This window comes from Mobula birostris, chromosome 6 (assembly GCF_030028105.1).
Source record: "Mobula birostris isolate sMobBir1 chromosome 6, sMobBir1.hap1, whole genome shotgun sequence".
NCBI lineage: Eukaryota > Metazoa > Chordata > Chondrichthyes > Myliobatiformes > Myliobatidae > Mobula > Mobula birostris.
Window position 1 is genome coordinate 124,120,174 of NC_092375.1, and position 26,243 is coordinate 124,146,416.

Here is a 26,243-nt window from a genome sequence, read left to right on the forward strand (position 1 = left end):
TTTAAAAGTGGGATAGAATTGAATGTAGTTCTCTATCTGCAGGCTAACAAGTGCTTGAACCGGTTTGACTTCCTTGCTTTCATACTCTGCAACTCTTTATGATTCACAGTTTATATGCCATAGTAACCTTACCAGAAGCTCAGACCTTTCCTTTGCCTGGTTAGCTCCCCCAAGATTTGAAACACTTCAGGGTATCAGCACTCCTCCAACATTACCTCCACACACCCGGAGTTTCCTTCACCCCAAACTTGCCTGGATCTCCTCACCTCTGCTCCTCTGTCTCCTCTCTTTAAGGTTCAGCTGTTTGCAAAAACTCCAAGTATCTCCATTCAAAGCTCGGTGTCAATTTCTGCTGACATTTCTATGAAATGCCTTGGGCCATTTCTGCTCTGCTGATGGAACTATATGTTTATGCAAGCTGTTATTGTCATTCAATTGCCGCTGTGTACCTCCGAATATGTTCTAAGTGTGTGTTTAGCAGGGGGATTTTTACAATCAGGTTTCTTGTTAATAGGGATGCTGCCAACAAACCCAATTCCATTTTTTCCCTTGGAAGAGTTGCAGAGAGAATATAGCTTGGTGTCTCAGCTAATGGACAAGGGTTACATGGGCAGTTTGTTATTCAGCCTGAAATATTACTGTCTGTGTTGCTTAAGTAAAGGTTATTTTATTGAAGTTGGCTGTCAAGAATGCCACAGAACAGGCTGCAGTGGTATTGCAAACAATGATAGCACACTTTACTGCTGAATTATATTTTCAGTTTTGCTGCTTTTTTTTCCCAGAGAGATTACCTGTCCTGACTGTCTACACCTGAAACTGAAGCATCACTGGGTGAGAGATTAAATCCATTAATTTATTTTGAGATACTTTCCGTGTGGTTTTTGAGGCAAATTGAAATATGATGCATGAATGGGTGTGCATTATGCAAATTGTTTCTGGATTATGACTCACTGCCATATGCCACAAGATAGCAGTTTCTTTTGCAGTTGATTATATCCTCGTCCCTTTCACTCTCAGCCCTATGTGCAACAGCCTCCCTATGATCAAGGTGCACTGTATGAGCCATTCCACTCTTTCTCCAAAACACTGCCCTTGGTGTTCCCTGTCCCTGCAAACTGACCTGTGCACCAGCCTTGCCCCCCACCCCTGATGAACACCGTTGCCTCCTGAAATCTATACCTATTGTTTGCAAAACTCCTGTCCCAACTCAACTCTATGCCACAGTTGAGGTGTCATCGGTCAGACTATCCTCCTCTAATACAGTAGTTCTTTTCAAGGTGATGTGGATAGCTAGAGACTATTTTGCAGTGTGGAAATGACAAATATGAGGGGGGATAATTTTCATGTGATTGAAGGAAACTATTTGGTGGGGGGAGATGTCGGAGGTAAGTTCTTTACACAGAGGGTGGTGGGTGTAAGGGACGTCCTGCCAAGAGTTGAGGTAGAGGCAGATACATTACGGGCATTTAAGAAAATATAAGATAGGCATATGGATGATGGAAAAATGGAGGGCAATGCAGGAGGGAATGGTTAAAAGGTGGGCACAGCATCCTAGACTGAAGGACACGCACTGTACTGTATTCACAAAAGTTGCTGGTGAACGCGGCAGGCCAGGCAGCATCTCTAGGAAGAGGTACAGTCGACGTTTCGGGCCGAGACCCTTCGTCAGGACTAACTGAAGGAAGAGTTAGTAAGAGATTTGAAAGTTGGAGGGGGAGGGGGAAATCCGAAATGATAGGAGAAGACGGGAGGGGGAGGGATGGAGCCAAGAGCTGGACAGGTGATTGGAAAAAGGGATATGAGAGGATCAGGGGACAGGAGGCCTAAGGAGAAAGAAACGGGGGAGTGAGGAAGCCCAGATGGGCAAGGGATATAGTGAGAGGGACAGAGGGAGAAAAAGAATGTGTGTATATAAATAAATAAATAAGGGATGGGGTACGAGGGGGAGGTGGGGCATTAGCAGAAGTTTGAGAAGTCAATGTTCATGCCTTCAGGTTGGAGGCTACCCAGACGGAATATAAGGTGTTGTTCCTCCAACCTGAGTGTGGCTCCTTTTTCTCCCTCTGTCGCTCTCACTATATTTTCTCTCCTTTTTCTCCCTCTGTCCCTCTCACTATACCCCTTGCCCATCCTCTGGGCTTCCCCCCTCCCCCTAGTCTTTCTCCCCGGACCTCCTGTCCCATGATCCTCTCATATCCCTTTTTCCAATCACCTGTCTAGCTCTTGGCTCCATCCCTCCCCCTCCTGTCTTCTCCTATCATTTTGGATCTCCCCTCCCCCTCCCACTTTCAAATCTCTTACTAGCTCTTCTTTCAGTTAGTCCTGACGAAGGGTCTCGGCCTGAAACGTCGACTGTACCTCTTCCTACAGATACTGCCTGGCCTGCTGTGTTCACCAGCAACTTTTATGTGTGTTGCTTGAAATTCCAACATCTGCAGATTTCCTCGTGTCTGTGCTGTATTCCCTTGGCCATCCCTCTCTTTATTACACAATGCACCAAACCATAGTCTGTTGTTTAAACATTTTTTTTCAGCACTTGAGATCTGGACCTCGCTGGCAAAGCTAGCATTTATTGCCCCTGATGTGAGTAATTCCTGGGCCATTTCAGAGGGCACTGAAGAGTCAGTGGCATAGGTTAGACTTGGAATCACACAGAGGCCAGAACAGGTAAAATCAACAAATGTCCGATCAAGTACAACAACTTGGGTTCAGTCTTGGCCTCTAGTGTTCATTATGCAGATGTTCTCTGTGACTATGGGTCTCTCCAGGGTGCCCCAGCTTCTTCCCACATCCTGCATGTTGGGGGGGGAGGGTGTTGATTGGTCACTCTGAGTTGCCAGGCTTTGGATGGGTGGTAGAGTTTGAGAGGAACTGATGGGAGCAGTGGGTAAAATAGAATTGGTTAGTGTGGAGTTATTGTGAACTGGTACTTGCTGTCTGCTATAATGGCCTGAAGGGCCCACTCCCATGCTGTGTCAGTCTATAACACTACGATTTCTTCTTCCGCCTCTGCGATGCCAACCGTCTCTGTTCCAGCCTCATGCACATCTGTGCCTCTGTCATCTTGGACGTCAAGTTCTCACTACTATCTTGAATGCTCGTTCTCAACTCTGAATGGTTACAGGCCAAGAGTCAATAGGAACACCGCATATCCTCGAGTAGGTTTTGAGCATAATCAGGATTATTGGCATACGTCATGAAATTTGTTGTGCAGCAGCAGTACATTGCAATACAGAAAAGGTCTAAATTACAAATTATACACACACACGCACACACACACACAGTTTGAAAATAATAAATGTACAAATCCAGTGTCCTAAAATTGAATGAAGAACTATTAAAGTATTAAATCAAGCAACACACATCAAAGTAGCTGGTGAACACAGCAGGCCAGGCAGCATCTCTAGGAAGAGGTACAGTTGACGTTTCGGGCCGAGACCCTTCGTCAGGACTAACTGAAAGAATTACTATCTCTTCTTTCAGTTAGTCCTGACGAAGGGTCTTGGCCTGAAACGTCGACTGTACCTCTTCCTAGAGATGCTACCTGGCCTGCTGTGTTCACCAGCTACTTTGATGTGTGTTGCTTGAATTTCCAGCACCTACAGAATTCCTCGTGTTAAAGTATTAAATGATGGATTTGGAAGTGAAACTAAGGGACATGACAGCACTAGTAAACACTTAAAGACACTTAAAATACGTAAATTATAATTCTAGACTAATATACATTACCTTGCGGTATAAAAGCTCAACTGTAAAAAGCAGGTATTCTGAGAAATCAATTATAGTATTGGATTTTAAAACAAAACAAACATGGCCAAAAAGAATAGCAAACCTATGCTGGCTTTAAAAATCAGCAGAACATAAAAGCAAATGTAATTGAGAAAAATTCAGGAAATACTAGATAGGAATTAAACAAAAATAAAAGCAGATTCCAAGGGGAATGGTAAAAGATTAAAAAAATAATTTGGGTCTTTTAGAGGCTGAAACAAGAAAAGTTATAACTGGGAATAAGGAAAGGATTATATGAGTGATTCAGAGAAGTTTACTTTTAAGCTGTTGCTTAAATACCTCAGGTAAGCTTAATAATGCCAGCAACAAGTGAACAAGGTTAATATGTTTACAGGGAAGATACAGCCTCAGTGACTTGGTCCATTCTTGCCTGTGAAGCAATTTCATTAGTAATCTAATTTATGTTGAATAGATATTGGTCGTGAAAATTATTGCGGGATCTCAGAAGCATGGAAATATACAGTACCGAAAGATTTTGGTTGATATGTCTTGCCCTTTCCACTTCCCTTCCTCATACGTAATCAAAGAGGACTTTAGTGCCTTGCTATATTTTCTATATCTGCCATACTTGCCATGTTATATAAGCTATCGAATATAGAAGGCCGAGATAAAGTGGATGTGAAGAGGATGTTTCCCATCATGGGGGAATCTAGGACTTGAGGACTCAGCCACAGAATAGATGGATGTCCATTTAGAACAGAGAAAAGGAGGAATTTCTTTCACCAGAGGGTAGTGAATATGTAGAATTCATTGCCACAGACGACTGTGGTGGCCAAGTCATTGGGAATGTTTAAAGCAGAGGTTGTAGGTTCTTTATTAGTCAGGATGTCAAAGGTTATGGGAGAAAGCAGAAGAATGGGGTTGAGGGAGGTGATAAACCAGCCATGATGGAATGGTGGAGTAGACTCGATGGGCTGAAAGAGCTAATTCTGCTCCTATGTCTTATGGTCTTATACACTTTGAGGTGTAGAAGGAGCAGTGGGGTGGGAAGGAGCATAAAAAGATCTGTTGATTGTTAAAAAAAATCTGAAAATTCTGGAAGTACTCAGCAGGTCAAGCAGCATCCATTGAGAGAGAAGCAGTGGCACTGCCTTTTCATCAGAATTGCGAAAAATTAGAAATAAACTCGGTCAACTTCCAGAATTCCTGGTTCAAATAAACGTCTATTGATCTAAAGCATCCACTTATTTTCTCTCTTCACAGATGTTTCCTGATCTGTCAAACTTTTCCAGCGCCCTCTGTTTTTATTTCAGATTTCCAGCATTTGCCACATTGTGCCTTTGGATTGATCACCATTTCATTGTTTATAGTACTTTTGGTCATCATCTAGTTCATTTACAATGTGATAAGGGCTGCTTCTCATGATTCAGTTACAGAATCGACTCAGCTCCTTATAATCTTTCTCCCGTTTACATTCATCTTTGTCCCTTTGCTGTATCTCCCAGTTTAGGGAGAATGGATCCTCTTAATCAGGGTCTGTCATAAAATAAATCGCCCCTTTGCCTAATAGTCATTGTTCACTAACCCTGCCTACATCCATGTAGATCCAGTCTGCATTATCTCTAATGCTATCAGATACTTCCAACAGATGTATATTGAGCAGGGTGGTCTGGGTGCATACTATCCAGAATCAGACACAGAGCCACACTCTATCACACTGTAATGCAGCATTCTAAAAACACCGATCTGTTTCAGCAATACATTGACACGCCTCAGATGAAATTAGCCAGTTTAATTGAATTTCAGATTTCCATTTATTCGGAGAGTCAACAAGCGTGTAGAATGGGATCCTACTCAAAGTTAAGTCACCCGCACTGCTGCAATAAGGGCCTGAGCAACAAGCAAAGCTTTGAGAAGACAGCACCATGCCAATTGGGCTAATTTATAGTCCACTCAACCTGCCACCATCCGTCCTTACTGAACCCTGCCTGTAAAATCTGATGTCCATTCTTCATTTACAGCTTTCATTGAATGTATTTATTCTAGTCACCCCAGTTCACCCTTTAGGAGCAAACTCCACACTCCACTGATCCTGGGCTCATCTCCGGACTTATAATGACTCCCTATATTTACAGCTCTGCAGTGTCGCTCTCTGCCTCCACCCCTTCCGTGTGTTGAAAAACTTGACTGGGCCACTCTCCAATCATCTTGTTTGCCTGATTAATGTTCCTACTGAGCTGAATTCTAAATTGTTTTGCTGAACTTTAACTTTCCTCAGATGTATCCCTGTGAATATAAGGCAACCTGTCAGAATGCAATTTCCACTGATTCTGATCCACTTCAAAGATCCAATCACAATTTGCTACTTGATGGCTCTTTTAGAGAGATGAGGCAGAGGAGAAAGCGGGTGGAGCTAGAACAAAGGTAACCCAACAGCAACATTGGAATGGTATTTAGGCACACACATGGCCATGCTGAACATGATGTACTTATCTGTACTGATCCTGATAGCCAGTACATGGTCTGTAGCCTTCAATGTGTTGGTGATTATCTTTAGGTAGTCTTTAAATGTTGTGAGAGTATCTGCCTTCTTTGTCCACTCAAGGGGTCATGGTTATACTGAATAGAAACAGGCCCATCAGTCCAACAAGTTCAGGCCAACTAAGATTCCCATCTCAGCTAATCTCCTTTGCCTTGTTTGGCCCATATTCCTATCCTGTCCAAGTGCCTTTTAAATATTGTAACCTGTCTCAACCATTTCCTCTAGCAGCTCAGACAGACCACCTTCTGGCTGAAAAAAATCACTCCTCAGGTTCCTATTAAATTCCTCCCCTCTCACCTTAAACCTATGCCCTCCAGCAACACACACACAAAATGCTGAAAGAACTCGGCATTTTGATGACTGGTCCTGATGAAGTGTCTCGGCCCAAAACGTTGATTGTTTATTCCTCTGCATGAACGCAGTAACACTTACATCCACTGTAATGAAGTACTTTGAGATGCTGGTGATATTAACTCTGCTCTAATTTACCTACCATCACAACAGGTCAACAGCAGGTGCCATTTCGTTGGCTCTTCACTCAACCCTGGGACATCTGGACAATGAAGATACATACATCAAGATGTGCTTTATTGACTACAGCTCTGTAATCAACGCTATCGTCCCCTCAAAGCTAATCAATAAATTCCAAGACCTTGGCCTCCATACCTCCAAGTGGTACTGGATCCTCGATCTCCTCACTTGCAGACCTCAGTCAGTTCTGATTGGCAACAAGAGCTTGCAACGGGATTTGGACCAGCCAGAAAATGGGCTGAGATATGGCAGATGGAATTTAATGCAGGTAGGTGTAAGGTGTTACACTTTGGTAAGACCAACCAAAGTAGCTCTTAAACAGTGAAAGCTAGGGCACTGAGGAGCGCTGTAGAACAAAGGGATCTGGGAATACAGGTCCACAATTCATTGTTAGTGATGTCATAGGTAGATCAGGTCGTAAAGAAAATTTTTGGCTCATTGGCCTTCAGAAATCAAAATATTGAGTATAGGAGATGGGATAATGGGATATTATGTTGAGGTTGTATAAGATATTGGTGAGGCCTAATTTGGAATATTGTGTGCTGTTTTGGTCACCTACCTGCAGGAAAGATGCATGGAGAAAACTTTCAAGGATCTTGCTTGGAACGGAGGACCTGAATAGGTTAGGACTTTATTCCTTAGAACATAGAAGATGTCAGAGGTGTACAGAATTATGAGAAGTATAGATTGGGTAAATGCAAGCAGGATTTTCCACTGAGGTTGGATGAGTCTACAACTAGAGGTCAAAGGTTAAGGGTGAAAACGAAAAACTTAAGGAGAACATGAAGGGCAACATCTTCACTCAGAGGGTCGTGAAAGTGCAGAGCAAGCTGCCAGCAAGTGGTGCATGTAAGTTCAATTTCAATGTTTAAGAAAAGTCTGGATGGGTACATGGATGATAGGGGTATGGAAAGCTATGGCCCCAGTGTAGGTCGATGGGAGCAGGCAGCTTAAGTGGACTATATGGTCTGCAGGACCTGCTTCTGTGCTGTACTTTTCTATGACTTTCATATCTCCTCCACAACCACCACTGGCACATTGCACCACAAGGTTGTGTGCTTAGCCCCCTGCTCTACAGGGGCACAATTGAGAGCATCCTGACTGGCTGCATCACTGCCTGCTGTGGGAACTGTACCTCCCTTAATCGCAGGATTCTGCAGAGAGTGGTGCAGACAGCCCAGGGCGTCTGTCTGTAGTTGTGGACTTCCCATGATTCAGGACATTTACAAAGACAGGTGTGAGAAAAGAGCCCGAAGAATCATTGGGGACCAGAGTCGCCCCAACCACAAACTGTTCCAGCTGCTACCATCCGGAAAATGGTATCGCAGCTTAAAAGCCAGGACTAAAAGGCTCTGGGACAGCTTCTTCCATCAGGTCATCAGACTGATTAACTCACACTGATTTGAGTGTATTTCTATGTTACCTTAACTGTTCTAATTATTATAAATTACTATGATTGCACATCGCACATTTAGACCGAGACGTAACGTAAAGATTTTTACTCCTCATGTATGTGAAGGATGTAAAAAATAAAGTCAATTCAATTCTTCTACTATGACTGCGAGGCTAAGCAGAGTTCCAATGCCAAATTTAAGCTTGCTGGTGACATGCCACTGTTATCTGAATCAGTTGGTGACGAATCAGCATATAGGATGGAGATTGAAAGTCTGGCTAAATGGTGCCACAATAACAACCTCTCATTCAACATCATCGAAAGGTACGGGAGCCTTAGGTCCTATGCCAACGAGTTCAGGACCAGTTATTACCCCTACACCATCAGTCTCCTGAACCACAGCGGATAACTTCACTCACCTCAACTCTGAACTGATTCTGTATCCTATGGACTCTACAACTTAGGTTCTCAATATTTATTACTTTATTTTTAATATTATTTAGTTTTTTTTCCTTTTTTTTGTATTTGCAGAATTTATTGCCTTTTTTTGCACATTGGCTGTTTATTAGTCTGTATGCAATTTTTCATTGATTCTCTGAACTTCTTTGTTCTACTGTGAATGCTTGCAAGAAAATGGATCTCAGGGTTGTATATGGTGATGTATATGTACTTTGAAAATAAATTTACTTTCAACCTTGAATTTTTTAATGCTGCCTGTTCCTCCAGCATGTTGTGTGTATTACACTGGATTCCAGCATCTGCAGAACCTCTTGAGTTTTCTTATGGTCTCCAGTACTTGATTCCACAACCATGGAAAAAAGACGGTGAGCATTCACCCTAACTATGCCTTCCGTCATTTTATAAATCTCACTAAAATCTCTCCTTAGTCTCCTGCACTCCAATGAATAAAGTCTTGGCCTGTTCAACCTCTCTCTATAACCCACTCCCTTGAGTCCTGGAAAAATGATCATTAATCTCCTTTGCATTCTTTCAAGCTGAATGACACCATTCCGACAACAGGGTGACCAAAACTGATCATAATATTCCAAAAGTGGTCTCACCAATATCTTGTACAACTGCAACGTAGCATCCCTAGATCAATACCCATTGCCCTGACTGATGAAGGCCAGAGGCCTTCTTCACGCAGGCAACAAGCTCCAGATTCCAACCACCCTCTGGGTGTAAACGCACTTCCTCAGATCCCCTCCCAACCTCTTACCCTTTACCCCTTCCATTTTCAGACATCACTGCTACTATCTAGCCGATCAACATCTCTTTGATTAAGTAAAGCCTCGCAGGAGTCACAGAGCACAACATAGATCCTTCGACGCATCTAATCTATACCAAACTATTATTTTCCCTAGTCCCATTGACCTGCATCTCAAACAAAGCCCTCCACACCCCATCCATGTACTTATCCAAGCTTCCCTTAAATGTTCAAATTGAACACACAGCCACCACTTCACCTGGCAGCTTGGTCCATGCTCTCACCAACCTCTGAGTGAAGAAGTGTGGAATGAACTGCTGCAAGATTTCACAAGAGTACTAGCATTATTGCATAACGGTGAAGGGGCAGACAAGAAGTTGTTGGTAAGGAAGCTGGTTAACCATTCAGGAGACCAGAGAAAACAGAGAGATAGTACCAGGAATGGAAAACTATTGTTATGATCCGGTCAGTGAAATCCACATTCCGGTCCATCGTTCCTTATTCCAGGTTTTCCAGTTTTCCTTTTTTCTGTTGGGTGCTCTAATTGAGGCACCTGACTCACATTTTGGGCTGGACTGCTCCCTTCCCTCCCCTTCCCCTTCCTTCTGAAGCCTCGCCTGCTACCCTCGCCTGAACCCTTGCCTGCTACCTTCGCCTGTGTCCTCACCTCTAATGCCGTCAGGTTCACCACCAGGGCAAGTCCAGGGCCTTGCTGTGTCTAGATAAGGGACTGTCTTTCGTTGTTTGGAACCGTCTCTTTGTGCCCTTGCCTCTGCTTGGTAGGTCCGGCCATTTGCTGCTACCTTGAGTGGAGTTCTGTCTCTCAGTGTTCTGTGTATGAGTCCCAGCCCTACGTCCTGCTCCCTAGGAGGGGTCCTGACTCTGTGTAGCGCCCCGGCCCCAAGTCCTGTTCCTGAGGAGAGGTCCCGGCTCTGTGTTCCATGTTCCTGTTCTCTTCAACCAAGGCTCTGCATTCCTGTTCTCCCTCGACTAAGGCTTTGTGTTCCTGTTCTCCCTCGACCAAGGCAAGGCTTTGTGTTCTTGTCCTGTCCATGTGCCTCGCCCAGCCAAGGAGTACCACGCCCAGCCCGGTGCTGGGGCTACCTCGTCCTGTCCAAGCCACGTCCAAGAACTTCATCCTGTCCAAGCAACATCCAAGAACCTTGTCCTGTCCAAGCCACGGCTTTGCATTCTCGTCCTGTCCACGTGCCTCGTCCTGTGCAGGAGTTCCATGTCCTGTTCTGTAGCCACGTCCTGTCCTTGCCAAGATCCTAGTCCCGAGTCCTAGCCTAGACCCGGGTTCTGGTTCCAAGTCAAGACCCAGGTTCCGAGTCCAAACCAAGACCCAGGTTCTGGGTCCTTGTCCAGACTCTGGTTCCGGAGTTCTATATCACTAGTCCAGGCTTCTTGTTCCTAGTTCCTTGTCCGGGTCCCGTGTTTCTTGTCCATGTCCTAGCCCAGGCCCTGCATCCTAGCCTCATCCAGGGCCTGTGTCTTGTCCAGCATCATTTCTTCCCCACTTCCCTTGCTTTCTTGACACACCTAGTCCTGTTCCTAGTACTTCCGTGTCTGTGTCTTGCATTTGGGTCTGCTCCCAACGCCTCCCCCCATATGACAACTATTCATTTTCGGTGTTGTTTCCAAGAAACGAAAGACAGAGACCTGAGATTCTCATTTTGCTCTCTCTTCTGTCAGCAATCACACACAGAACCAAAAGCTTCATTGTAGTAAATCCTGATAAAAAAGAAGTATCTGAAATCCCTCTGTAATTCCTCTCCAGTTTTGGAATGTCATAACAATATGAATTGCCACTCGTTCCTGCTCACAAAGTAAACTGCCAGAATGCTAATCTCTTATTCACCTTGGATAATTACTCTTGAAAATCCAACAGGAACAGCTGTGAATAATTACTGGGCCAGCAATTACTCGTATTTCAAGTGAAGGTCAGTGGACAGCTTCAAATTCAGAATGTGAAGTGGCAGAGCGGCAAGGACCTCAGATGACTGGTGCAATGGATGGGGAGATGTTAATGGGTCAGCAGTCATCTTAGACCCTCTGAAAAGACAAATTTACCTGCTGGAGTTGAAATTACAGGGGGAATGATTTGCTCACGAAGATTCTGTGAAGCAGGAAATTCGCCCCAGTCTGAGTCACTCATTGGGAACAGTTCTCCCCAGACAGTGAAGGTTGTTGTGCTAAATGGCTGATCTTGGCCATTTATCTCTTTTCCTCTTTTGATAAAGTCACCCATTTATCTCTTTTCCTTTCTCATAGGCAGAGGATCCAGCCAAGGTTATAAGTACCCTACATCAGGGGTCCCCAACCTTTTTTGCACTGCGGACCAGTTTAATATTAACGATATTCTTGCAGACCGGCCGACCCGGGGGGGTGGTGGGGGTAGGGTTGCCAACAGACAAGAGTAGCAGTCCAATACGTTGTGTTTACCCCAAGAAAGACTACAATGACCATGAAGCCTTGCGCGGGCACCTGTGTGCGCATGCGCGACTTGCGCATGTGTGTACCTGCCGATTTTTTTCTAAAAGTCGTTTTTGGCGATTTTGTTCGGTGGGGGGGGGGGGGGTGTTAATCATGACCGGAATATAGGTGATAAGTGGCTAATACACTCAGTTTCCTTTCTAAAAGGGGTTATCAAACGAATTTAATATTAAACACACACCGCATATTTTCCTCGCATGAATATAGTGATAAGTCAATTATCAGGGGAGGACAGGGGCTTGAAGTAAGTGTTGAACGAACTTCCAGTAGAAGTGGCAGAGGCAGGTTGGATATTATAATTTAAAGAAAAATTGGATAGATATATCGACAAGAAAGGAATGGAGGGTTATGGGCTGAGTGCAGGTCGGTGGTACTAGGTGAGAGTAGAGTTCGGCACGGACTAGCAGGGCAGAGATGGCCCGTTTCCGTGCTGTAATTGCTATATGGTTATATAAGTCACTTATAATCAATAGTATCATAACATTTTAAGTAACGTTTGGATATTAAACATACAGCACATATTTTCCCCGTATGAACATATAAAATCATTGCAACACACCAATATCGCTGAATCAGTGGGAGCCCTGCACTTGTTTTCCTGCAACAAGATGGTCCCATCGAGTGGTGATGGGAGACAGTGATACTCGAAGGGGGTTCCTTATGTCCAGTCTATTCCGCAATTTCGTTTTCATTGCAGTCATTGCAGAGATATGTTGGAAATGGAAGCAACGTTTTTGGTGCTTTCATGCCTATCGCAGGATATTTAGCCTTGACTTTGATCCAGAATGCCGGCAGAGATGTTATGTCAAACATACTTTTCAGCCCGCCGTCATTTGCAAGCTCGAGGAGTTGATCTCCCTCCCACGCTGACATGGATGACGTGCAGGTAATGACCGCGCGTGCGTTCAAGCTCAACAGTGCGTGACAGGGAATGAGGAAGGGTGCAGCTAACTCATATCGCCAAATCATATCGTTTCCTCATGGCCCGGTAGCGAATGCTTTGCGGCCCGGTGCCGATCCGCGGCCCGGTGGTTGGGGACTGCTGTCCTACATGACCAATGACTAAAAGAAATGAAATATCGATCAGTTATATTTATGGGCAGAGAAATAGCAGACGGAATTTAATCCAAGTATGTGTGAGGTGTTGCACTTTTGGAGCTTGAAAGTAAAGGGAAAGTATACAGTTAACAGCAGGACCCCGAATAGTACTGAAGCATACACGGGGATCTTGGGGCCCAAGTCCATACCTCCCTGAAAGTGGCAATGCAAGTGAGTCAAGTGATCAATGCGGAGAGTCATGGACACATCTGGTCTATCATGGGCACGGCCCTCCAGACTACAGCCAGCATTTACAGCAGGTGCTGCCTCAAGAAGGCGGCAAATATCTTCGAGGATCCCCACCATTCAGGACATGCCTTCTTCCTGATGCCATCAAGCAGGTGGTACAGAAACCTGAAGTACCACTAGGTGCAGGAGCAGCAGATTTCCTACAACCAACAGGTCGTTAAACCACACAAAATGCTGGAGGAACACAGCAGGCCAGGCAGCTTCTATGGAAAACATGCAGTTGACATTTTGGGCTGAGACCCTTCACCAGTCCTGTTTGGCCTGAAAGACTGACTAGTTACTCTTCTCCATAGATGCGGCCTGGCCTGCTGAGTTTCTCCAGCATTTTGGATTTCCAACACCTGCAGATTTTCTTTTGTTAGGTTCTTAAACCAACCTGCACAACCCTAACTATCCCAGCAACCGAACATTACCAATCACCTCCTGCACTACCACTGATCTGGCTTCCAGTGTATTTATCCTTTGCACTCAGGTATTATGCATGCAGTCTTCTTTCCTTTCCTCACTCAAAGGTATAATTTATATTCCGTGTGCTCCTGTCCCAACGTGGCTGTAATGCTGCTGCAAGTACATTCTTCACTGTGCCTCTACCTCACCATACTTGTGTACATGACAATAAGCTTGACTTGTTTGTCCAGCCTGTGGGGTGCGGTCTTTCACTGATTCTCTCCTGTTTCTCATATTTACTGTGAATGCCCGCAAGAAAATGAATCTCAGGGTGTACTTGGTGACATATATCCACTTTGATAATAAAATCACTTTGAACTTTGACTTTTGAAGCTTGACTTGACCTTCCAAGAAAGTACACTGACCTAAAACACCAGTTATAACCTCTTCCACGGATACTGCCAAGCCACTTGATGCTGCAAGTACTTTGTACTTCCATAAGAGATGGACAAGACTTAATGCAAGTAAGTAGGGTTCATGCTCCCTAGACAGACATACGGATAATAAAAAGAAAGTGCTCGAGCCTCATCAGAACGCACCCCTCCCACAGGGCTTCAAAGCTTCTTTTCAGATTGCACTATCTTAAATCTACTCCAAGATGCTTAATTAGATTGTTAATGGTCTGGCATGTGATAGATATGTTTCGCTGTAATAGTTTACCAAACAGATTTAAGTAATTAACTGTAAATCACATCATTAAATGGTTTTAGTGCAAACTGTTATAGTGGAGAAGATTAACACCAACTGGCACCAGGAGAGTCTGTCTCTGAATGTCTAAGGATCATTTCTCCTGAAGAACATCAGCACTCGTTCAATGTCTCTGCACTGCACGCTTCCAGAGAAGGGTAAAACTAAACGCATCAGAAAGGGAAAATTGCAAATACAAACTGGAAAACAGGATATTGGGAATGCGCGCCTGTCAAATGTGATGGAGTGAAAGGGGAGGTTAATGTTTCAGTAGGATGCTGCACCTGAAAGATTTGACTTGCGCATATGCCCTTTTCCCGCTGCACACCCACTGTCTGCATCCTCTACCTGAACTTGAAACGTTCCCGGATTCTGAGTTTGATACTTTGCACACTGGTTGGGTGCTCTCCTGTCTGGGGCATGTGTAAGTGGAAGTGGTACAGGAGGAAGCAATGTCCTCAGCATCTCTGCTGGGCGCACCCTGGACTCGTGCTGAAGCATCAAGACGCTGCCACCTTACCCGCAGGAAGGAGAGGTCCCTGTTCCGGTCGATGTTGGTGATCTCCAGGTTGCCCATGACAACTTCGCAGTTCTCGTAATTCTTCCGTAATGCGCGATACTGCTGCTCCAGATCAGAGAGGGTGCTGAGCTTGTTCTCAGTCCCGGCGCACACTGTTATGATTTAAAGCACAAGAGACGGAGGATTAGAGATATATTGGCGAAACATTACATAGGTCAATCTTCCTGTCGATCGGTTGATTATCATTGTAAAATTAAGTTATTGATCCCTTTTTTCAGAACGTGTAAAAGGAAATAAATTGATGCTCTAACCCTACAAGAACAAAGTTCCTTCTGTATTTATAGTGGTGCCATCCATTAAACAATCTCCTAACCATAATATAAACTGACAATCAAAGCATTCCTCCCTGAGGTGCCAATAATTGAGTGACTCTGCAGAACTGAAAATTACGGTGCATCCAATAATTAGCTTTGCTAATGATAAAAATTGTGATTCAAGATTTGTTGACTACCTCTAGTTTAATGGTATTTGTAAAATGCCCAATGGAAATGAGAAAATTAAACCCTATTTGCACAGAGAGTAAGTTAAAATATGAGCAGTTTCATTGAAACAAAACAGGATTACAGGGCTCAGAATGAGCAGTAATGAGCTGCTCAACATCTTCACATTACCAATCAAACCAGCACTTCACAATGAAAACAATCAAACTCAAATAAACCACGGACATTCCATTTAGATTAGTGCAGGACCTAAGACAAGGTTATTGAGTTAGCCCACAGCCGGTGAGATTTCTGTCGGAGGGGAATGTTTCAGAGGAGTTACTAGGCCCATCTCACTCCTTGTAATTGTAACCCCCCAGGGTTCTGCTCACTAGATAGAGGCATCCTGCTATTTCTGATGAAGAGAGCTGACTGTGCATTTCCCTCCACAGACGCTGCCTGATCCATAGAATTCTTCCAGCATCTGCGTGTTGCTCCAAACATTCCTCAATTTGTTCAACAGATGTGTACCTGGAAAGCTTCCTATCAAAGAAATTTTGTTGTCAAGGTGGATTGTGCAAATTTTCGTATAGAGGGTGGTGTGTATCTTAGAGAAAAAGGTTTCTAAATGAAAAAGTCAATGACATTATTGTGAAAGTTGGTAAATCAAACCTGACGAACATACCTGTTCACAGACAGAAAATGGAGATCGAAGACTATAGCCACTACCTACTGGTGGTAGAGGGAGCAGTAAATGTCAAAATTACATTAACTCTCTAGTATTTAATATTTCTACCCTGGGAAAGATTCTGACTGTTTACTCTATCTGCATATTTCATATTTAAATATTTTACACTGAAAATTGAAAGATGCGTCAAAACAACGAAATGTGTTCTATCATGGTGCATCTCTTCTGTGAAGAAGCAACTAATGTCAGCAATACATTTTAGAGCTTGTGCTGAGGAGATTTTGATCAGCAATGTTACTAAGTGATGAGGGGCAGGTGGCAGCCAGGAGTCACACCTTTGTTCATCCCTGCTCATATGAATGAATACGTTTGTGGTGCTCAGAGCCTAATGGCGTTCTCAATTCACAAAAGCGTCTATGTAATCCTTGCAGTGGGAGAGTGATAAACATTCTGCGCAAATTAAACCATGGATGTAGCTCTTTAACCCCGCCTTCTCCCTTTCTACTTCATCGAACCTCTCCTTCTCTTCCTCCCTCCATCATGCGTGTATATACAAATACAACACACTGGGTGCTGGGACCACGTGGGCACACATGCACTTCTCCCTGGATAAAGAAGAGTGGCATATCAAATTTACTAGTAAGCCCACATGCTTAGTATTTACCAATGGTGCCGAGGTGGAGATGGTTGATAACTTTAAGCCCCTGGGTGTAAAAATCACTGACAATTTTACCTGGTCCAGCCATGTGGACACTATGGCCAAGAAAGCACATCAGCGTGCAGCTCTAATTTCTCAGAAGCTTGAGGACATTCGGCACATTCCCCATTGACTGTTACCAACATTTGCAGATGCACCATAAAAAATATCCCATCCAGACACATCATGGCTTGGTCTGGCAACTGCTACAGCTACAGCAAGAAGCTACCGCGATTTATGGACACCGCCTAGCACACCATGAAAACCAACCATCTCTCCATCAACACTGCCTTGGAAAAGCAGTCAGGATCATCAAAGACAGCTCCCACCCCGGTCGTTCTCTCTTCTCCCCTCGTCCAAAAGATGAAAATGCTTGAGAATATACACCACCAGGCTCAAGGCTAGTTTCTACCTCACTGTTATAAGATTCTTGCATGATAAAGATGAAGTCTTGGCCTCACAATCAACCTCATTGTGGTCTTTGCTTGCACTGCACCTTCTCTGTCACTGTAATACTATATTTTGTATCCCGTTATTGCTTTTCCTTCTACTACCTCAATGTAGTGACATGATGATACGTTCTGTATGGGTGACATGCAAAACCAAGCTTTTCACTTATCTCAGTACACATGTCAACCATAAATTGATTTCTAATTACTAACTACCGAGGAGCAACGCTGGCTTTGTACCTCGGAGTGGAACAATCCTTCTTGAATGTGCATGATTAAATTCTTCCAGAATGTTTGTAATTTCTTTGAGATTGCTCCTGTTTCCTACAAAAGTGATAGCAAGGCAGAGTGACATTTCCTTCGGTGTGCTCACCAATAAACTGGGCTAGGTTCAGGCTACACCCACGACTGCAGAGTGTTGAGAGGGATAACCTACCAAGCAAAGCGGCCTCCTCTAAAGGAGGATGATGTGAGACTCTCCCACAGAACGGCACTGGGACAAATTCTGCAATATTAACTCCAAACAGCTTTGTTCTCCAGATCCAGCAGCTTAATGTTTGATAAGGTGGCTTTAAAAATAACTAGTAAATGGAATGTGATAGTTGTAGACTATACTGGTTAATTTTAACCTTCATGATGGTAAACATTTGTGATAGAGGAGAATGTGGATACAGGCAGAATATTGATCACCTCTTGGGGCAGAGATCCGGCTGCATTTAATTTTCACTTCCAAGCTCTGCAGCTGTTGTTCTATTAGAATGTGCCAACACGGAGCCATCTTACAGAGCTTGCTAGAGTAGGGTTCGCACCTAAGTCACCTGGGGTATCACCATCCTTTATTACAGACCTGGGCAGCAGTTTTCGGAGCCCTTCTCTGAAAACTGCCCACCGATCTGGGCGGGAGGAGGGGATACATGGCAGGGAGGGGTGGACCCCTCTCACAGTGGAAGAGTCGGAATTCAGAGGGGGCGGATGTGGGAGGGGGGTGGGTAACGGGAATGGCGGCTGCTCTTAAAGGACCCATGCTGATTTTGCTTCTCAGGTCAACCCTCGTGCTTCGCTGTCCTTCAGAAGATGCCATTTTCTCGGAACCGGCTTCTCTCTTCACACTGAATTCAAAGCAAAGGAAGGTGATGGTGTTAGAAAGCGTGATGGATGGTAAACAAACGATGATGTGCAGTGTTCAGGGAGAGAGCATGAGAGGAGAATGCTCCTGACGAGGGAGGAGTGCTAACCAATAAAAATTAGCTTTTTTTTTAGATTATGAGGACACGCAGTCCTCGTTTATTGTCATTTAGAAATGCATGCATGCATTAAGAAATGATACAATGTTCCTCCAGAGTGATATCACAAAAAAAACAAAACAAACTAAAGACTAACACTGACAAGACCACATAATTATAACATATAGTTACAGCAGTGCAAAGCAATACCATAATTTTATAAAGAGCAGATCATTGGCATGGTAAAAAAAGTCTCAAAGTTCCGATCGACTCCCGATAGTCCCCGATAGCAGGTGGTAGAAGGGAGAAACTCTCTCTGCCATAAACCTCCAGGCACCAACAACTGTCGATGCATTGGAAGCACCTGACCACAGCTGACTCTGAGTCCGTCCGAAAACTTTGAGCCTCCAACCAGCCCTTCAACACCGAGCACTGAGCACCATCTCTGCCGAGCGCTTCAACCCCGTCCTGGCTGTCGAGCAACAAGTAAGGCCGAGGACTCGAGCCCTTCCCCTCCGGAGATTCTGGATCACACAGTAACAGCAGCAGCGAAAGAAGCATTTCAGAAATTTCTCCAGGTGTTCCTCCGTTCTCTCAAGTCTGTCTCCATCAAATCAGGATTGTGCACGGCACCCTACTTGACAGATTACAGATATCATTCACCGGAGTGGCCGCACAAGCTGCGTCGCCTCGCCATCTTCTGCTCCTGGAAAAGACCTTTGTCGTGTGTGCTTCAAAACATACAGAGAAGGGTTGGGGGGGGCGGGCGGCGTAGAAATGATCAGAAGTTAAAGAAATCGATGACATGCCTTCAGTTTGAAGGCTATCTAGCTGGAATATGAGGTGTTGGTCCTCCAACCCAAGAGTGGCTTCACCATAGCGGTAGATGAGACCATGTTGGATTGGGAATGGGAAGTAGAATTAAAATGGGTGGCCACCAGGAAATCCCACCTCTTGAGATGGATGGAGAGAAGCGGTCCCTCAGTCTATGTCCAGTCTCACCAATGCAGAAGGCACTGCTGCGGGAGCACCAGATGCAGGCTTGCAAGGGAAGCGTTGCCTCATCTGGAAGGGCTGCCTGGAGCCCCGAAAAGTGGTGAGGGAGGAGGTGACTGGCCAGGCATAATACTTGTCTCACATGCGGGGGTAAGTGTCAGGAGGGAGACCAGTGGGGAAGGATGAGTGGACATGGAAGTCCCTGCAGAAAGCTGAGGGAAGGAGAGACCTGGGTCACTGGTACTGAGAGGCAGTAGTTGCTCCACAGTGCTGCCTCCAAATGAATTGACAGAACAGTCCATGAAGAAGGCAAGATCCATTTATGTGACACCCGCAGACACCATGGAAGCATCTCACACGGTGCGTTATTGCTGTTGAGTAGATTTTTTGCAGCTTCAATGCCCCACAAAAGATGGGCCACAAATCTGATAAGCAACATACACATCAGTCACTCTAGTAAACTTTTAGGCTCAAGATCTTTCATTTTCTTCCTTATATAATTTTTCAGAGCACTCACCTTTGATGATGTATGAGTAACTATTCATTCCCCTTTAATGTACTGATAATAACAGGTTGTTGGCAAACAGATAATGGGCAGAGTAAAAATCTCTGCTCAGCTTCCAGAGTGTGTTGTGACCCACAAACACTCAGTGGTTGAAAGCATTGCTGTAGTGAAAAGCAGCAACAGACCAATATCTGTGACCCCTCACTCGTGACCACAGCGTGCAGTGCACAGCACTTAGAGGTCATCTTTAGCTACGACTTTCCTGCTTCCACATCAATGCCTGTCTATATTGGAGGTCAAAGATCACAATAGCTCATTGTCCACTACAACAGGGCAGCTGCGATGTCCTTAACTTTCTGGCATCCTTCAAACACACAACGTCCCTCAACTACATGGCGTCCCTCAACCCCGTGATTTCCCTCAGCTCTGTGATATTCCTCACCCAAATTATCTCGCTTAACTGAACAATATGCCTCACCACAAAGATCTCCGTCAACCCAATGATATCTCTCAATCTAGTGAAGTTCAATAATCTTTCTTTTTCTTTTTTATCCCTTTTCAAAGGTTTATTCAATGATTACAATATCACATTATTACAATAATATAATATTCCATAATTCATACTATTTACAATAAAACTAGAACACATCAACTTCATATAGAATGCATTCAAGCCCCTGTGGCAATCATTGGCCCCAGAAGGTCCCTATTCTACCATGGCCAGAATACAATGGTGTGAGGTGGCATTGATGCTCCCCTCATCCATAACTCCTCCATTTCCCATCCATCTGCCATCCTCCCAGTGTTGTAAGAAGGATAAGAGTCCCATTGCCATTACCTATCACCCTATGAGTCTCCATATCCAGCACATGGTTTTCCATAACTTCTGTCATATTTAATGGGATCCTACCAATAAGTACATCTTTTCTTCTCCCCTTCTCTCTGCATTCCACAGAGAACTCTCTCAATGTGACTCCATTGTAGACTTGTCCCTCCCCACTAATTACCCTCCTGGCACTGATCACCGTAAATGGGACAAATGCTACACCTGCCACGGTGCCTTCTCTCTCAAAACCATTCAGGGCCCCGTATAGTCCTTCCAGGTGAGGCAACACTTTACCTATGAGTCTGTCAGGGTCATCTACTGCATCCGGTCTTCCTGGCGGCACCTCCTCCACATTGGAGAGACCCAACATAGACTGGGAGATTTCGTTGAACTCCTATGCTCTGTCCACCACAAAAGGCAGGATCTGTGGCTACCCATTTCAATCCCACTTCCTAGTCACATGCCAACAAGTCCGACCATGGCCTTCTCTACTGCCACGATGAGTCCAGGCCCAGGCTGGAGGAGCAACACCTCATATTCCATCTGGATAGCCTCCAACATTGATTCCTCTCACCTCTCCCTGCCAGTTGGAACCCCTCTCTCTCTCTCTCCATCTTCTTCTTCTGGCTTCTGTCCTCTTCCATTCCAGTTCTGATGAAGGGTCTCTGCACGAAACATCAGCTGTTTATAGCCCCTCTCCATAGACACTGCCTGACTTGCTGACTTTGTGTATGTTCTTTCAAGCCTGGCGAGCACTGAGTCAGACCCAGTCACCCCTGGACGGATTGGCTGGCATGAGCAAAGACAAGCAAATACACCAGAACTCGTTCCAGTCGTTGCAACACAGCGGCCAGAGGGTAACCTTATGGAGTTGGCCCACATGAACAGTCAGACATCTTGGCTCAACTGCTCAAAGGAAGGCAGACAACTGGGAGGGAGGCCCCTACCATGCCCTCCCCTGAGTGGTGCACAGACATACAAAAGAACAGTAATTCCTGGTCACTGCATTGAGGTAACCACTTCTCCAGGACCGAAAGCTATATGTGGAAAATCTTCCTTCCTTATCATTGGCCATTTGGCTGGAATTACCTTGTTCGGGTTCATATTTCATTTGGGTTTCGTTTGCCTGATGTGGCAAATTCCAAAGCACAAGAGATCAAGGTCCATCACATGCGCTGCCCTCCCAGCCTTTCACAGCATCTACAGGAGGCATTACCTCAAAAAGGTGGCATCTATCATCAAGGCTCCCCACCATCCAGGTCATCCCCTCTTCTAACAGCTACCACCAGGCAAGAACTACAGAAACCCGAAGTCACCCACTAAGAGGTTCAGGAATAGCTATTTTCTTACAGCCATCAGGTTCTTGAACTGACCCACACGATCGTAACCCGACCTCAGCAAACAGAACACTCTGGGCCACCTCTGGCACGACCACCAATTTGCTTCTAATTGTGCTTTTGCACGAACGACTTGTTTTGTACCGCCCTTTTCCTTCTCTGATTGGTATCATTTTTGTTCTGTGTGTTACCTGCACCCACGTGCCTGTGACCCTGCTGCATGCAAGCACCTGTACCTCACTCTGCTTGCTCACGTGACAATAAACTCAACTTGACTTATTTGCCAGCAGTGATGGGGTGAGGGGAGTCAGGACCATTCTGTGAGCACAAGCTCCTGAGCCAGTTCATAAGCTAACCCACTGACACTGCCGAAGGACTTGCACCACTCAAATGTCCCCAGCCAATCTACAAAACCGACGGCTGATGACATCTGATGACAGAATGGCAATTCCCTTCTGTTGTACACAGCATTGCAACTCATTACATCCCTGAGCTACAGAATGCCATTTAACGGTTATAGATTAATAGCTGAAGTGTTGAATTCTGTTAAATTTGTGATTCAATAATCTTAAAAAGAAAGTGATTCACCACAGCTGGAAGGTAATCATAATTGGCACTAGGTCCTCCTTTGTTATAAATTAGCTACGAATGCATTATTAATCTCGGCAGATGAACCTAATTTTTTTGCCAGATAGCAACAGTACTTCAATAATTAGTTTTGATATCAGCATGCTTTTGAAATCAAACACAGCACAGCTATCACTATTCCTGAAGACTGATTTAGAGCACTACATATAAATCACCTCAAAGGGGAAGATTGGTCCTTTCATGATGATCTCGGGATGTCTCAGGGCATTTTATGGATGACAATATGCATATTTTTGCAGTTCAGCCCTGATGTGAACAGGGGAAATAAATTAGCCAGTGCAGACATGACGAATTCCCACAATCAGCATTATGATATTTTGCAAATCAGCTGATTTTTTATTTAGATAGTATTGTCTGAGAGAATAATATTGACTAGGAACACCAATGAGAAAATCCCATTGATGCCTCAGGATCTAAAGGCAGCAACTTCACTCCCGACGATGTCATACCAAAACTGAAACTCTGGAACAGGGTTTTCTGGCAACGCTCCAAGGCTAGATAATTGCAGGGAGGAAACACACTCTTTTGACAACATAATGACCTGATATTGTAACTTGTACAGAGGCGCACACACGCAATCTGAATAAAATTTCTGAAAGAAAGCTATGGTTACCCAAGGTTTTGTTCATCTACAATCAGTTACAATTCAAGTCATCTCTCTTCTTGGGAGGCTACCTCGCCTGTGTTCAATGGAGGGGCTAGACTAGAAACAATCCAAGAAAGGGTGGCAGGGGGAATTTTTATACCTTTATGACTAATCCCATCAACTGAGGACTCAGTGTGCCCCATTCTCAGCACGGCACAGGCGAAGTAGTGTGTTAGGTCATTCTTTCTCTTTAATTTTTGTCACCTTGGGTTCAGTCCAGGCAAAACAGATGGGCTGAAGATATCCTCTCTCCAACAGCTGCCATGGGTCAACAACAAAACCGGATTTGGCACTGACCCAGTCTCAATCAAGCTCTAAATGAGCTACTTTTGTCTGATCAAAGCTAAGATACTGGGCCAGATCTTGCTGGACTACTGTATCGTACAATCAGGGTATCTTTCTCCTGTTCCTTTGTCTCCAAAGGATTTCGCTGGGGAAATATTTACTGGAAGTACAAGCTACTAATAAGCACAGTGCAGGCAAAGGAGTGAAATAGGATGCATACACTCAAATCCAGCATAGGCTGAAGAATGATTTATCGAGAAAACATTAAAAACTTTAATTTTCAGAAAATTGATTCCTTACAGTCTTGACATGTACATTAAAATGTTTCTTCTCTGCGTCTGAATAGCTGACCCTCATTTTATTAACGATTGATAATTTTTAAATGGGCATTTACCTTTTCTAGTTCTTTGTTTATTGCTTAATGTAAGTAATTTGTAATTTATGTTCGTTGCTGCAGAGAATAGCTGCTTTTCATGGTATTTATATCCTAGTGTATGTATGCCCTTGGCAATACACTTGAACTTGAATTAGCATTGTGGTGAAGGCAGTGAAGAATGGCTGTGCAAATGCAGTACCTTCACACAACCAACATGCCAGATGCCGTCTGAATGTGTAGTAACTGACAGGTGAGGTAAACTGAGGGGCCTATCCTTGGAGGCTCACCACTCCTATCCAGAAGGATCGGCTCAGTCAGATTGGCGTAGAAGTGAGCCATGATATCTAGGAAGGCCTTTATTGGAGGTGGAGACACAAGAGACTGCAGATGCTGGAACCTGGAGCAACAAACAATCTTCTGGAGGACCTCACTGAGTCGAGAGAAGGGAGCTGTTGACGTTTCAGGTCAAGACCCTGTATCGTCACTGAAGCATGGTCCTTACATTCCCTCTCCTTTGCCCTGTCTTTGCCTGACTCTGATGACCTGCTGCCTGCTCCTCTTTTCCCTTGGGACTGTCAGTTCCACTTCTGAGTTGACTACACCAGCATGCTTAAAAAATGAAAGAAAGCAAAGAAAATGCTTTTTGATGTCCCTGAGAAACCTGCCCCGGGCTTCTTGGAGCCCAGTGTTGGGGAGATGAGTCTCCACCCTCTGACCTGGGCTGGTAACCACACAGAAAGCCCACTCACATCATACTATTCTTCCAGCCTCAATGGCTGCAAGGGAACAATGTGTCGCTTTCAGCTTGTAAAAGAAAAAAGAACCTTTCAAAAATTGGAGCTCACTGTTTGGAAAATGATTAAAAGCATTCCTCCTTCTTTTACAGAGTTAATTTTTACTTACAGGGACACAGAAGAGACGCCTTAGCTCCTCGAGGTCCACACTCTCTCCCAAGAGACCAATCCCACCAATCCCATCCCCCTCTTGATATTCCCAGGCACCCTGCTAACTTATTCTTTTTCTCACATGCCCATCAATTCCCCCTATTTGATTTGTCACTAGCTCATACTAGGGGGTAATTTATTGTAATCAATTCGTCGTCGTGGCTATCCCTCGAGGTCGAGGATGATGGTCTTCATTCTGAAGAAATGGCCCACAGAGCAAAGATGCCCGTGCGTGTATTTGTTTAACGTGTACTTGATGTTGCACTCCAAGAAGCACACGTTACTTCACAAGTCAACCAACTGATTCCAATGGCATGGAAACCACAACGATTAGAGCTGATGGATTTGTTGCAGCCTTCACAGCCGCTGAGTTCGAGGTAACTTTAATCAATTAACCCACAACAATCAACAGCACGAATTTTTATTTTTATTTATTTCATGATATCAATAAAGCTACACTGTCCCAGCAACCCCTGACAAACCCGGTTCACCCTAAAACAAATCCCAGGACAATTTTTACAATGACCAGTTGACCTACCAAGTATGCCTTTGGATTGTGGGAGGAAACCGGAGAGCCTGGAGGAAACCCGTACATTCCACGGGGATGACATTCAGAGACTCCTTACAGAACAACAGCCGAAATGAACTTCAAACTGTATGATGCCCTGAGCTGTAATAGCAACGTGCTAACCACCACCATACTGTGGTGCCTGAATCAGCATCCCAAAGATGCTGGGATGTGGGAGGAAATCAGAGCTCCTCCTGGAGGAAGCTCACGTGGTCACAAGGAGTATGTGCAAAGTCCAAATAGACAGCACCTGAGGTCATGATCAAATCTGGGTCCATGGAGGCTGCACTACTTTTCAGGACATTTTAATCAAACTGTCACGGCCCAGTCCATTGACTCCTCATTTCTTTTAATTTCCTTTTCCCTGTGTTTTACCTGGCTCCTTGATCAAGGCACCTGATTCTCATCCGAACCGGCAACATAAAAACCGGCTTACGTCTACTCGGGGCTGGACCGTCACACCTCAGCCGGTGCGGCAAAGCATGCTCCGGGCCATCGAGCATAGTGGACTCAAAGTTGCTTCGGTGCCTGGGGTTGCTTTGGGAATTCTGTCATTTTCGTGTCCAGCTGAGTTTTGCCGGCCGTTTGCCACTACTCCGAGTCAAGATACAAATTCTGTCGTTTTCGTGGCTAGCTGAGTATTGCTGGCCGTTTGCCACTACTTCGAGTCAAGATAT

The 26,243-nt window shown here is 44.6% G+C and overlaps 1 protein-coding gene across 3 annotated transcripts in view; it reads right to left on the reverse strand.

Moving 5' to 3' along the window:
- Positions 1–26,243, reverse strand: part of LOC140199341 (receptor tyrosine-protein kinase erbB-4-like) — a 986,886-nt gene that overhangs the window by 633,951 nt on the left and 326,692 nt on the right. For all 3 annotated transcript variants that reach the window (XM_072261212.1, XM_072261213.1, XM_072261211.1), the window contains exon 2: positions 14,900–15,051. In XM_072261212.1, coding sequence (XP_072117313.1) covers positions 14,900–15,051 — 152 coding nt within the window. The remainder of the gene's footprint in view (positions 1–14,899; positions 15,052–26,243) is intronic.